Source organism: Nicotiana sylvestris, chromosome 2 (genome assembly GCF_000393655.2).
Source record: "Nicotiana sylvestris chromosome 2, ASM39365v2, whole genome shotgun sequence".
NCBI lineage: Eukaryota > Viridiplantae > Streptophyta > Magnoliopsida > Solanales > Solanaceae > Nicotiana > Nicotiana sylvestris.
This window is the reverse complement of record NC_091058.1, coordinates 212,493,219-212,508,793: the sequence shown is the minus strand read 5'-3', so window position 1 is coordinate 212,508,793 and position 15,575 is coordinate 212,493,219. Positions and strand designations below refer to the sequence as shown.

At 35.0% G+C, this 15,575-nt stretch overlaps 2 protein-coding genes across 2 annotated transcripts; one reads left to right on the top strand and one right to left on the bottom strand.

The window, feature by feature from the left end:
* Nucleotides 1–4,969: 4,969 nt before the first annotated feature.
* On the top strand, nucleotides 4,970–7,329 carry LOC104224326 (auxin-induced protein 22D-like). Its single transcript, XM_070167564.1, has 3 exons — nucleotides 4,970–5,229; nucleotides 5,588–5,793; nucleotides 6,879–7,329. The coding sequence occupies exons 1-3, from the start codon at nucleotides 5,174–5,176 to the stop codon at nucleotides 7,055–7,057; spliced, it is 441 nt and encodes a 146-aa protein (XP_070023665.1). The 5' UTR covers nucleotides 4,970–5,173; the 3' UTR covers nucleotides 7,058–7,329.
* Nucleotides 7,330–8,682: 1,353 nt separating this feature from the next.
* On the bottom strand, nucleotides 8,683–10,715 carry LOC104224332 (uracil-DNA glycosylase, mitochondrial-like). Its single transcript, XM_009775952.2, has 2 exons — nucleotides 10,363–10,715; nucleotides 8,683–8,920 (listed from the first exon to the last, which is right to left on the bottom strand). Exons 1-2 carry the CDS (start codon nucleotides 10,713–10,715, stop codon nucleotides 8,683–8,685), a joined length of 591 nt encoding a protein of 196 aa, XP_009774254.2.
* Nucleotides 10,716–15,575: the final 4,860 nt, after the last annotated feature.

The following is a 15,575-nucleotide window of genomic DNA, read 5'->3' as shown; positions in this document are numbered from 1 at the left end:
CCAAGCACTATCATAAATCAGTATAACCATTGCGGCGTGCAGCTTGATCACATAAATGTCACTCATAATCAGGCAATCAGCCTCACGCAGTCATCAACCTCTCAAGTCTCTCGGGCTCACAATGCCTTGAAACTAGCCCAAAATGATAATATGATGTGTCAACAAATAGTAATAGAGACTGAGATATGATATGCATATGAATGCGTATGACTAAGTATATAAAGCAATGAAAGCAGATAAATCAACAGTAGAAATGACCTCAGTGGGTCACAACAGGATAAGCATGTAGCCTAGACATGGTTTTTTTTTTAACATGGATCACATCACAATAGCTCAAGTATGTAGAAATTTTACGCTTACAAGTAAGATCAGGTAATTAACTACACAGTACCATAGAAATAACGGAGTCACAATTCACACGGTGCACGCCCACACGCCCGTCACCTAGCATGTGTGTCACCTCAACACCAATCACATAGCACATAATTCGGGGTTTCATATCCTCACCAACAATTTTAGAAGTGTTACTTAATTACCTCGAACAAGCCAAGTCCAATACCCAGCAAGCCAAACGATGCTCCAAAAATGTCATCTCGCGCATACCGACCTCCGAATGGCTCAAAACTAGCCAAAAGCAACTCAAATACATCAAATAGTGCCAGAGGAAACAAACCCAATCGATAAAGGTCGAATCTTTAATCAAAATTCCAAAATTGACTAAAAAGTCAAATCGGGGCCCACGCCTCAGAACCCAACAAAACTCACAAAATCCTATAACCCATTTAATTACGTGTCCAACCATATTAGTTTCGCTCAAATTCGACTCCGAATAGATGTTCAAAACTCAAAAATTCACATTATAAATTTTAGGCAAAACCCCCCAATTTTCTCTTTAAAATTTACAATGCAATTATCAAAAAATGAAACGGATTCACGAAATTAACCAAAACTTAGTAAAGAACACTTACCCCAATTCATATGGTGAAAATTGCCTAAAACATTGCCCAAATCCGAGCCCCCTAACTCAAAATATGTTATATAAATAAAACCCTCAATTTAACATTGTTCTGCCTCCCGAAACTCACTTTTGATGCCTTCAATCGATTCTTTGTGAAATTCTAGTCTAGTTAGGCTCTTGAATCACTCCATTTGACCTTATATTGAAGGAGATATGTTGATTTTAATATTGCAAATTTTTAAATATGAAGTTAGTGGCAATTTCATAATTAATCTGATAAATCTGGCAACCCAATTCTTAGTAAAATGACCATAAAATCCTCATACGATGTCCAAATTCAACGTTTTTTCCCCTATGCCTCCGTAATTATGATACGGATTTAATATACCTCCGTAATTATGATACGGATCTAATGGTTCAGTCAAAACAGAAATTGGAACTCATTTGCTTAATGTGGTATCATTTATGCTTAAAGAAACGACGTCGAAACATAAGAAAAATGAGGGCAACACAGCCCAAACCTATCCGAAACTCACTCGAGCCCCTCGGGACCCCGTACGAACATACCAACAAGTCCCATAACATAATACAGACCTACTCGAGGCCTCAAATCACGCATAACAACACCGAAATAACGAAGTACACCTCAAATCAAACTTAATAAAATTTCAAACTTTCGACTTCCAAAAAGCTCGCACCGAAACATACCAAATCAACTCGGAATGAACTCAAATTTTGCACACAAGTCCTAATACATCATACGGAGCTACTCGTGCCCCCATTCTACCGAGTGAAGTGCAAATTCCCCTTTCATTCTGGGGTGACGGAGGGATCGTACCATTCGAGCCGTTTTTTTCTTGATTCGGAATGGGAGCAGGTTTGAAAAAGAATGCCAATCGACGAGATGAGCCTACAAAAGATTTAAAGTTCAGACTATGATGACTCAACGCCCCCCTTATGCAACTACGGGAATTTCTTCTGGTTCGCTACTATCTTTTCCTACAGCTCACGACTGACCTTGAACTGGCCAAACAACTTTCTATTTGAACGGAATTCCACAATTGCAGAAGCTTTGGTTTCGATCGATTATACTTTTGGTTAATTGGGTAGGTGTCGATAGCAGCAGAACCTTTGCTTTGGTCCATACCACGAAACAAGCAAAGATCTAAGGCTTTCTCAAAACGACCGGTCGCGTCGTTACACTCATGGCCCATATGAGGCTTAAATGTCTTTCACTAACTAAAAAGAAGAAAAATGATTTAACTTAATAAAGTAATAGTGTAAAGTATTTGTTTCCTGTGAATGTAATCTTATATTCACCTGCTATTTGACTTTCGAGTGACTTGAAAACAAGCTAATGCATGCATCACTAAATCAACCTGTCCAAATTCAAATGGGTAGATGGATAACACATTTATGGGTCAAAATCGACGTCCACGGGCAACTTCAATTATTCTATTTCCTTTAATATTTAGTCAAATAAAAAATACATCTTGCCTTTGAAATTGAAGTAATAATTCATGGGCGATGCACCATCCTTGCTGCTACATACATTTTCCTTGACCCTCCGAACACAATTTACAATTTTCATCAAACTGTGCCAGCAGAGGCGGGCCCAAGATTCGACGATCGCGAGACAACTACAACATTCAATATAAACTTATTACTGCTCATATAGATTGGTACGGGGCCTATGTTAATATATAACTATTTTTTTTAAAGACATTTATGTATATATATATATATTTTTTTTTTTTGCCGAAGTTTTCAAATGTTGGTGACCTGTCAAACTATAGTGTAGATCCGCCTCTGTCAGTGCCAGACATACTCATGCATATAATTCTTAGGGTGGTGGGGTAGGTTTGGAGGGTTTTGGGCCCATAGGGAATTAACTGTATAAGGAACATAAGCGCATGATAATGGGCCATGGGTTGGCCCAAACAAAACCCACACCCACAGACAAGAATGTTAGTACCTTAAAAAGGTGTAATAGACTTGGTAGAAGTCCAAAAATTCAACTACACGTGTGGTGAGGCCCACATTTCACCATCAACATTTAATAAGTTACATCACACGTGTGTACCATATTTGGTTCAAATCGAAGTTTGCTTGATTTGAACAATACATTATTTTATATATATATATAAATTGATCTTATATATACGGTATAATTTTTCAAATGATAAAAGTTCGAATTTGATTTGATTCATTTGAGTAAAAAAAATTCACATGTTTATGATTCATTTGAATCTGCAATTCTTATTAAATTCTCTAGTACACAGATGGTATTTGTCATGATTTTTTAATTTGTAAATTACATAAAAATTCATATTTAATATTGATCTCTAAAACTTGGAATATCATAGCCCTCTTGTCCAATGTTTGACATGTGGACATTCTTTACTCTTTTTTTGTTTTTTATTTTTATTTTGTTTTGTTATTTATGCTTGGGATTTACGTTATATATATTGATAATGGTAAACTTTTTATATCGTTAATCCAATTTAATTGATTTCTTATATTTTTTAAGTTATTATATTAGGTTTATTATAAAAAAAATTGTTGCTTTTGCAGGCCAATAAAATCTAATAACATAAAATGTATTATATGATCCCATTGCCCCTACATTATAACCTCATCAACCATAAAAGTTATTACACAAGATAAAATTTCGCAAATAAAAAATTAATTGGCCAGTAATTACATTTTCTAATTATAGTAGATTATATATATATAAGGTTCAAAAGCTCAATTTTAAATTAACTATTCGTACAGTATTTATTTGATCTTGATCCTTGTGTATCGAAAGGTAGACTAGCCTGGACATGTACGACCCTTCTAATAATATTCATAATGGCTTGTGTTTGATAATAGATGAATATTATCGTAGACATCGGTAATCTAATATATTTCTTTGTCTGAATCAGAATACATATGCTTTTGGACCTTCTCTTTAAAATTCAAAGTGACTATAGAGATATTCTAATATATCTTCTCTTGTTGCTTTCTTGAGCCGAGGATCTCCTGGAAACAGTCTCTCTGCCCCTCGGGGTAGGGGTAAGATCTGCGTACATACTACCCTCCCCAGACCCCACTTGTGGGATTATACTGGACCGTTGTTGTTGTTGTTACTATAGAGATATACTAATATTATTTTTTCTAAATATAGTAATACAATGTTCCCTCATCTCATTTAATTGATTTAATCTTGCCTGTCATTTGATAGACAACCATTGTTGTGCATTACAGTTCGTGTTCCATAAAACCTATATATCTTACTATTTCGTTTTGTTTAATTTTGTTTCATTTTAATATTAAGTAGATATTTGAATAAACTTTGATTAAAGTTGGAAAAAGAGTATTTGAAGTTAAAACTCAAAAAGGGGCTTTTTTTTTTTGTGTGTGTGTAAAAGTTGAAGTTGTGTCTGATAATGAACTTTTCCTTAAAGAAGATTATCAATTTGTAAGTGAAAATCATTATGTCAATTAAAATAGCTACTTGAACAAGTTTTTCAATATTGAAATTAGCAAATGCTGAAATTATGTATTTGCAAATAGTATTGACGGTCTAATAAGTTATTAATTAATACTTGCATTAGGCTAGACTGTATATATCACACCCTTTGAAGTGCGGCCCTTCCACAAATCCTGCAAGAATACGAGATACTTTGTGCACCAAATTACTTTTTTTTTTTTTTTTACTGATGGCCTAATCAGTATTTACAAATAGCAAACATCAATATTAGCAAATATTATTTATGGCCAAACATGGCAACTATGCAAATATTTTCTCCTCCGTTCCATTTTTTTTGACACAGTCCTAATTAATTCATTGCAAAAAAGAATGGTATATTTCGATATTTTTACAGTGAAAAATATTTATAATCATACCAATGTTATGATATATTTAAGATCATATATTTAAGACATAAGTTTTAAATGTCTTTATTTCTATATAAATGCCAGACTTTATCACCCCCTTCTCATTCATCATTCACAACTTGCAGCTAACAATTATTCATCGGAAAAAGTCACCGTCGCCGTCGCTGTCGCCGTCGCGGGAGAACAAAAAGATATTTAAAATTTGGAAAATGGAAGCAGAAAATGATCTAAATCTGAAGGCAACTGAGCTAAGACTAGGTTTACCTGGTACAGAACTAGAGCCTTGTACTAGTCTTGGTGTTAAAATTAGCAAAAAAAAGATATTTATCAGAGATGGATAACTCTTTAGACATAAACCATGATCAGCAAGATTCCTCCCCTGCACCAAAGTAAGTTCTATATATTATTTAATTTTCACTACACTTTAATTTTGGTTCATATAAATAGTTTGTCTTACCATATAGTATTACTTGGGAAGTTATCTCGAAACGTCTCAATCTCTTGAAATCCGCACAGATCTAAGGAAAATAGGATAACAATAGAAGAAAATTGAAAGATTTGACTAGGCGATACCAATTATAGTTAGGAATATGTGAAATCTCGGTCATGCTAGTACGTTTACTTTATGTCATATGACTTCTAAAAGTATTTTAATCGTTCATTCAAAGATTTAACCGACTCCAACGTGTTTGAAATTGAAGTATATAGTTTGTTTATATTCTAATTCTTTTTATTTGGTTATTTCAGAGCACATATTATTGGTTGGCCACCGATAAGATCTTACAAGAAAAAGATTGTCAAAGCCGAGAAATTAGACACTGGTGTTTCCTTAGGGATGTATGTGAAAGTTAGCATGGATGGGGCACCCTACCTTAGGAAAATTGATCTTAGGGTTTACAAAAGTTACCAAGAGCTATTCAAGTTGTTGGAGAACATGTTCAAGCACCCCACTGGTGAGTTTAACTTTCACAAACTAAATATTTTTCTAATTGTCACTCGGGATCTAAAATGGAGTTCAGCTGGTTGGCGACCTGAATTTTCACTTAGTTGATAAGGGTTCGATTCCTCATCTTGTCTAGTCATAGTATATGGTACACTATAAAAGCTTATATTTTCTTGTTAAAAGATACTACTATATGTAACAACCTACTACCACACGTTAAATTATACTAATAGTATAGTATATACTAGGTAGTACTATTACTTTTACTTTGTTGATCTAATTTCACTTTGTTAATAAGAGTTTAAGCTAGCGTTTGACCATAAATTCTCAAATTTATTTTGAAAAATCTGATTTGGATGAAGATTGGTTTGAAGATGAAAATGTGTTTGGACATAAGTTTTCAAAACATATTTCACTTTTTTTTTTTGAAAAAACATGAAACATGACTTATACCCACAAATTCTAAAAACTATCACAAATACCCAACAGTACCTTTATCAATAACATCCATTATATTATCGCAAAACTATAGTGCTGAACATAAATAAATTTGGTACAAAATTATTATTTTTATAATAAAATACATAATACACTATCAGATGACTGAGAAGACGAAACAACATTGTTACAAAATAATAAATGGTGGGCTCTTTTATAAAATACAAAATGTTTATGGAAATTTTTAGAAAATGTGTGATATTTTGGGCCAAAACCAGCTCTTGGGATTTGGGTTTTGTGTTTTGGGAATTTGCCAAAATGTAGATAAAATCTATGGCCAAACATGTATTTGCCAAAATAATTTCAAATATATTTTGGCAAAATTTATAGCCAAACGGGTCCTAATTCTCCACCATGTTATTCCCTCCCCACTTTTCCTACCAAAATAAAAAAGGGAGAGGCAGATTCGGGATTATAACAAAGATATTATAAAATAATTTTTATACTATTAGGACATCTAAAAACACTACATATAACTCCATAAATAATGAAATTATTTACCTAAAAAACATAATAGACAACCTGCTACAACATATTAAGTTATACTAATGTATAGCATAAAAACTTATGCTTTTCTTGTTGAATTATAAATTTCAGGTATATACTTGGAAAAAAAAAAGGATACAGTAGTGGATCTGATTATGTACCAACTTATGAAGACAAAAGATGGTGATTGGATGCTTGTTGGAGATGTACCATGGGATATGTTCATTAATTCTTGCAAAAGGGTTAGAATCATGAAAGGGTCTGAAGCTAAAGTGGCATGCCTATTATAGCAACCCCACATGGTTTTTTGATCACGTCGAAGCAGATCTAGGGCGACTTCTGTGAATTCAGCTAACTCGAATTATGTATAAATGTATAGATATGATAAGTTCTACTATATTTTTTGTTTTTTGAATTTGCTGTATATTTTTAGAGAGTGTGTGTGTATATATATATAGATACATACATACGGGAACACATAATTTTACCCTAGAACACATGTGAACTTAAATATAAGAAAAAAACATCCTCTCTATCTGCACAAGGTAGAGGTAAGATCTGCATACAATCTACTTTACCCCAAATTTCATTTGTGGGTTCACTGAGTATATTCGTTGTTGTCATAGTAAAGATCATTGTGGTCTTTATTGCCACGAGTTTTGGTGTTCGCTTGTAATAAAATAAGTAGTATACAAAAGATGTTCCATATCCTAGCTATCTTCTACGAGCAATTTGTAATATCCAAATTAATCATTTCAGTTCATATTAAATATGGGTCGGGTTAATGAATACTGAATATCGAATGATTAAACCAAATAAATATAAGATAGCAACATCCTCAGATTGAGTCCCTTCTTGAAAAAGCTGGCAAATTTGCCACTAATCAATGTACAAATCGAGTCGGTTTCCTTTTTCCTTTTCTTTTTCTTTTTCTTTTCCCTTTACTCATTCAAAGGCTCAATTGGGCCGGTAGAGCCTTTTGGCTAATTTAAAGGGAAATTTTCATAAAACACTATCTTTTAGTAGTAATTGGCTATTTATAGACAGTATTTGTTATATTACGGATTATAGATATCTTTTATATAGTTATAAGATGTATTTGATGTATTTAAGCTATTGTATTCATGAATACAATAGCAAAAATAGGCGTGAATCAGGGAAGTCCAGCTAATCAGTTGTTGTATTCGAGTGTATTCGAGTGTATTAATGGAGTGAAACATGGGGTTACAGCTGGACAGATTATTGTATTCGACTGTATTCACGGCGTGAAATAGGGGATTACACTGTTTTTAAAAGGGAAAGTGAATCATTTAATATAATAGACTCCTAATATAACTCAACAAACTCAATTATAACACACAAAATTTGTATTTTCAGTTATAGAAAAGATTTTCAACCAAAACAATACCCCAAAAATATAGCAGTCTTCAGAGAAATTATATAATACATCTGAATACATAAATTATACTTCATCCGTTTCAATTTATGTGAATCTATTTCCTTTTTGGTCCGTGCAAAAAAGAATGACCCCTTTCCTTATTTGAAAATAATTTACCTTTATGCAATGATTTATAGCCACACAAAATATATGTGCCTCATTTTACACCACAAGTTCAAAAGTCTTCTCTCTTTTCTTAAACTCCGTGACCAGTCAAATGAGTTCACATAAATTGAAACGAAGGGAGTATTAATTAAAAAAACTTATGAATACATTCATGGCATATAGCGAGACAATGAATACAATGAAATACATAGAATACAATGGGATATATTGAAATACAATGACAAAAAAAGATAGTGAATACAATGAAATACATGGAATACAACGAGATACATTGAACTACAATGAAAAAAATCTTAGAGCATGAGTTTGAACAGTAGAAGAAAGAAAACAATGAATAAGAAATGAAATTTTTTAGATAACAATCTGGTAGAGGGGATGGGTCTTGCGTTTCAAATACTTTAAATTCATGATGAGCATCTGCATATCTTCTTTAGGGTTATAATCCCCGCCGCCACTGTCGCCGCCGCCGGAGACAGAACCCTCGCCGTCACCGGTGGTTTGGACACCGGGCCAATCCTTGCACTGGCAGTGTTGTCCTTCTGGGATTCGGTTGTAAACTGAAGGAACACGTCTTCCACAACCACCCCAACTGGTCTTTCCACAAGCCGAACACTTAACCTCGTAACACATGATTATCGTTTACTCCTCTTGGTCTTCGAATATTTCATAAGGATTTTGGTTGTTTTAAAAGGGAAAGAATCGTTGGCTAGACAGAGAAGAGGAAGAGAATCGAAAATTTTAATGGGATGGGGGAAGAGAATGGGATGTATCAAAGTAGAGAGAGAGAAAATATTGTAACTGATTAGCGTATTTCGTGGCTTAGGATTAGGAGGAAACCAAAATTAAATATTTTGCTATAAACCTTAAAAGGTATCTATAAAATATAATTTATTTAAATGGTATTTATTTAAAATAAATAAGATGTTAACCTTTGCTATAGGAGGTAAAAATTCCTAATTTAAACTAGGTTTGAGAGTCAAGTCGTGTCGAGTGTGTTTAAGTTGAGTCCGTTGAAAAATAAAGGGAAAATGACACTGTATAGCCGTTCTCAAAATAATAGCCAATATATATATATATATATATATATATATATATATATACAAACACGCACACACACACACACACATTCTGTATGTTATACAAATTTTATCACTTTTTAGGCTGCTGAATGTAAATAGTTTCTGACGCGGGCTAGAAGTAATAATATCCAAAAAAATAGACTAGAGTCATCTCAAGCAGTGGCGGATTTAGGGGGCGGAAGGGGGTTCCGAACCCCCTTCGCTGAAAAGTTGCACTGTATATATAAGGCAAAATCTATTTTTTACCACTATATATTAAATTTTGAACCCTCTTAATACAACCAAAAAGTGTAGTTTAGTGGTCAAGGCGATTCAAAACCTTCATAAGGTCATAGGTTCAATTCTTACTAGCTACAAAAAAATATTTTTTGAATCCCCTTCCTGGAGATCCTCCCTCCGCCACTGATCTCAAGGATATCAATTTACTTAGCCTGTACGAGGCTTTCCAATATAGTAATCAAGTTGAATGGAGTAAAAAAGAATCATTCGTCACTAGCTATATGAATACACATGCCCTCACAAAAGGTAAACAGCTTGAAAATAATAGAAAGTATATCGTACACATAAACTCACTTACAAAGCAAATTGTGACAATAAAAAAATAGAATTTTTATCTCCTATAGCAAAGGTTGATACCTTATTTATTTTAAATAAATACCCTTTTAAAAAATTATATTCTATAGATACCTTTTGATTTTTATAGCCGAATATCTATTTATGGTTACCTCCTACTCTTAAGCCATAAAATACTCTTTGTATTATTTTTCTCTCTCATTCTTTCAGATTTTTCTCCACCCTCTCTCTCTCTCTCTCAACGCCATTATTTCTCCATGGTTATCTCCCCTCTCTCAACAAATGTGTATGCATTAAAAGGGAAAAAATATATACTGATTTGATCGGAAAACGAAGTTGGATTTGGTTCAAAATCAAATCCTTTTCAACAAATCTGCACAAGTTCTTTGCATAGGGCTTCTGAAATTCCCCTGGTAGTGCTTCCAACCATGTCTCCTCAACCAACAGTTCCTCTAACTTCACATATCCTACGCCATCACCATTTGCGTTATCAGAGCATAGTTTGAGGTTCATTTTGGCCTTTGCAAGCGATTTATTGAACTCCATTCTCGACTTTTGATCTGACGTGAGCATTGTATCTTTGGGGTCTTTGTTGCCACCGTTTTCATTCGACAATGAAGATGACAAGGCGCTGGAAATGAAGTTGTCAGCGGAAGATGGCGAGGAGATCCGTTTTAGCCTCTTTGTTACAGGTTGCTTGAATAGATCCATTAGGGTTTTAGGGTTTTTCATTGTAATTCAATGTATCTTGTTGTATTCCATGTATTTTATTGTATTCACTGTCTTTTTTTTCATTGTATTTCAATGTATCCAGTTGTATTATATGTATTTCATTATATTCACTGTCTCGCTATATGCCAAGAATGTATTCATATTTTTTTTAATTAATATAATTTATGCATTCGGATGTACTATATAATTTCTCTGAAGATTGCTATATTTTTGGGGTATTTTTCGGTTGAGAATCTTTTTTATAACTGAAAATACAAAATTTGTGTGTTATAATTGAGTTTGTTGAGTTATATTAGGAGTCTATTATGTTAATTGATTCACTTTCCGTCTTAAAAATAGTGTAATCCCCTATTTCACGCCGTGAATACAGTTGAATACAATAATCTGTCCAGTTGTAATCTCATGTTTCACTCCATGAATACAATCGAATACACTCGAATACAACAACTGATTAGCTGGACTTCCTTGATTCACACCTATTTTTGCTACTGTATTCATGAATGCAATAGCTTAAATAGATCAAATACATCTTATAACCACACCAAAGGTATCTATAATCCGTAATATAGCAAATGGTATCTATAGATGGCTAATTACTATCAAAAGATAGTGTTTTATGAAAATTTCTCTAAAATAATACCGTCTCGCCTAAAATCTGTATATATCATTGCTAATAGTGAAGCCACATTGCTAAATAATCAACTTTTGGATATGATCTTCAATATTTCAACAAAAGTACAATTGAGTTTCTCCCATCACACCATATTATGTAAAAATTGCACGGGAACATCCTATTTAGTCGCCCCCATTTAATCTGTACCTACTTTTTATTTTTTTTAATTAATACCCAAATTAAATTTTAAAAAACTATATGCCTTTTTCTCCTCTTTCTTCTTCTTCTTCTTCTTCTTCCTCTTCGGATGACAGTGATTTTATATGGTGTTTGTGAACACATATTTTAAGGTAGTTTATGATGTTTTATAGTGGTGAACTGCCCTGTCGCTTTATTTTTTTTATTGTTGCTTAGGGTTTCTTCTTCCTCTTCTTTTTCTTAATTGCAAATGGGTTTGTTAGATTTAATGTTGTTTTGACAAATTGATGATTGAGTTTGTTCTTGATGAGATTTGGAGGTTATGTTTCAAATTTGAACTCATTTGGATTAGATTTAGGTGTTAAACTCTATATTGGATTGTTAAAATTCGAAGAACTAATTTCTTGTGACGACCCGGCCAGTCGTCTCATGAGTTATCGCTCTGTTTCCCCCATTCCTTCTTCTTTATGCTTCGTTATCCACATTTTATGTGATCGAGTTGATTAGTTTGCGTTCAGGGTGGATTTGGTAAGAAATGAGACACTTAGTCTCTTTTAAGAAGGTTTAAGTTAGAAAAGTCAACCGGATGTTAACTTATGTGTTAGAGAGCTCGGATGTGAGTTCCGATGGTTTGGTTAGCTTCGGGAGGTGATTTATGACTTAGGAGTGTGATCGAAATTGGTTTTGGAAGTCCGGTGTAGAATTAGCCTTGAATTGGCGAAGTTAGTATTTTGGCGATTTCGGGTTGATAGGAGAGATTTTGATCCGAGGGTCGGAATGGAATTCCGAGAGATTCTGTAGCTTCATTATGTCATTTGTGATGTGTGTGCAGAATTTCAGGTCATTCGGACGTGGTTTGGTTGGGTTTTTGATCAAAAGCATATTTCAGAAGTTTTTAGAAAAACTTAGGCTTGAATTCAATGTGAATTGATGGATTTGGTGTTGTTTGAGGTGTTTTGATGGTTGGAACAAGTTTGAATGAGGTTTTAGGATGTGTTGGTGCCTTTAGTTGAGGTCTCGGGGGCCTCGGGTGAGTTTCGGATGGTCAATCAGACCATTTTTGGTTTTTGAGAGTTGCAGAAATTGCAGATCAGGTATTGCAGGTTTTTAAGGCTTCGCGATCGCATGGGTTGAGTCGCGATCGCAAAAAAGGATTTTGGGGTGGTCTGAAATTGGCCTTCGCGTTCGCGATTGAGGCCTCACGTTCGCGTAAGGCAGGAAGATGGTACTTCGCATTCGCGTGAGGCTATCGCGATCGCATAGAGGAATTTGGCGCGTGAGGGGTCCAGGAGCAGTGTTCTACGCGTTCGCATGAGGGAGGTCGCGTTCGCGTAAGAGGGGAAAGTGGAAGCATCGCGTTCGCGGTGCTTTGGTCGCGTTCGCATAGCACATTTTTGAAGCCTTGGAATTTTGCCCTTCGCGATCGCGAGGCTTCGGCCGCAAACGCGATGAAGGAATCACAAAGCTGGGCAGAAAGTTATAAAAACATTTCATCCGTGATTTTGAGCCATTTTATCCACCATAGCTAAGTATTTTGAGAGTTTTTTGAGGGAAACTGAAGAGGGATTCAAGGAGAATTGATTGGAGGTAAGATTTATGAACCTAAAATGCGATTCTATTGTGAAATTAACCTAGAAATTTATGGAATTTAAGCTAAAATTGGAAGAACTAGGGCTTGAGATTTTGAACTTTTAAGTTGGGATTTGAGGGACCATTTGAGGTCGGAATTGAGAACTTTTGGTATGTATGAACTCGTGGGGTGATAAGGAATCTAATGATGTGAAAATTTTTGAGTTTCGAGAAGTGGGCCAGGGGCTTGGGTTTTGCTAATTTCGGGATTATTGATATTTTTCGATTGTTTTTGCTTGGGTTTTATTCCCTTAGCATATTTGACGTATTCGTTCTGATTTTGGATAGATTCGACGAGCGTGGAACCCGATTCGAGGGGCAAAGGTGTCACGAGCTAGAGTTGTAGCCAACTCGAGGTGAGTAATGATTGTAAATAATGTTCTGAGGGTTTGAAACCCCAGATTGCACATCGTAGTGCTATATTGAGGTGAGACACGCGCTTGATGATGAGCGTGAGGTCGTTTACCATTGGGGATTGTGACTTGGTCCCTCCCGGTTGATGATTTTACCGCGTATTTGACTGAAACTTGTTTGTTATCATCATGATTTGGGCTGATTGCCATATTTGGGTTTCGTGCCAACTATTTGAACCCTCCGGGGATTGTTATCACTATTTCATCACTGTATTGATTTATCACTTGAACTCAGTTCTGTTGATATTTACTGTTTTACAAACTCAGCCACTTTTATTCATATTTGAAACTTAAATGATATTTCTAAAAGATGTTTTGGGCTGAGAACTACTGTTTTACTAATGCCCGAGGGGCTTGTGATGATTTTCGGACTGAGTGAGGCCGAGGGCCATATGTGAGGATATGCTGAGTGATATGAGGCCGAGGGCCTGAGATACTTTTATACGCCATGAGGTGGCTTGAGTGATGTGAGGCCGAGTGCCGAGAGATGATGCCACGAGGTGGCTTGATATAGCGCTTGGGCCGTAAGGGGCCCCTCCGGAGTCTGCATACCCACAGTGAGCGCGGGTACCCATTATGATCTGAGAGTGAGCCCGAGGGGCTAATACTGTACTGAGAGTGAGCCCGAGGGGCTGATACTGTTCTGAGTGATTGATACTGTGCCCGAGGGGCGGATTTTTACTTGTTATTTACCTGTTAAATTACCTATTTTACTTATTTTAAAAGGATTTCATTTGATTTCTTTACTGATTTACTACCTTAAGTGATTTTACTGCTTGATATGGAATTACTTTGTGCCTTTACGTGTTTCATATTTTCAGCCATTATTTATAATTATTACTCACTGAGTCGGAGTACTCACATTACTCCCTGCACCATGTGTGTAGATTCAGGCATCGCAGAGTCCGCTCTTGAGTGCTATCCTCCTAGTCCAGGCAGTGATTCAGAGACTAAGAGGTAGCTGTTGGCGTCCGCAGCCCCGTGCCTCCCTTATCTGATCATTTTTATGTTCTTAGGACTATTGTATCGGATTTATTGTTCGGTAGACTTGTATCCGGATTTCGTAGTTGCTCATGACTTGTGACACTCCGGTTTGGGCTGTGTCGGGATGGTTTCTACTGTTATCGTTAAATTCCGCAATTTATGGATATTATATCATGTTTTATTACTATTTATGATAATTCACTGTTTAAAAGAGGTGTTCTATTTTGGTCTGGCTGGCCTTGTCTTCACGAGAGACGCCATCACGACCGGGTTCGGGAATTGGATCTTGACATTTCTATTTCTGAGCAATTCGCACTTTAGGCCTATTTGACCTTAAGTGCATGAAAACATTGGTTGCACTTCAGACCTATTTCGCCTTAAGTGCACTGAAGTGTAATTTTTTCACTTTAGACTTTTTTGCCTTAAGTGCATGAAATAATTGGTTGCGCTTCAGACCTATTTGACCTTAAGTACATAAAAATATTTATTACATTTCAGACCTATTTGGCCTCAAATGCATTTAAGTGTAATTTTTACACTTTAGACTTAATTGGCCTTAAGTTGACGGGGCCAATGTGTATAGGATTGTCCTGCTCGTGCTTTATCAAATTCTAGTATAGTTTATGATATCGTCCCACAGAGATTGGAACATCTATGCTACAGACTTTTAATATTTCAACTACTATTTGAGAGAATCAGATAGATGAAAAGTTTGTGAAATTAAACTTGTTAAATACTTAACAAAATTAAACAACTTTCGAAAGATTTGTGATTTAGAAGAGTTGGGAATCGTTGAATTCACTTGACAATATATTATAATAAAATCTCACTTTCTACATGTATTTCTCTAAAGGATAATTGCTTATTGCTAATACAATTATATCTTATCTCACCAACAATTAATCAACTAATAACACTCCTTGATGTTATGTAATTAATTGAGTTAAAACTGGTGACAGTTAAATCAAAATATCTTCTGGTCTGAATTGTGCTAAAGATAGTAAAAACTTCGTGAGAACACTT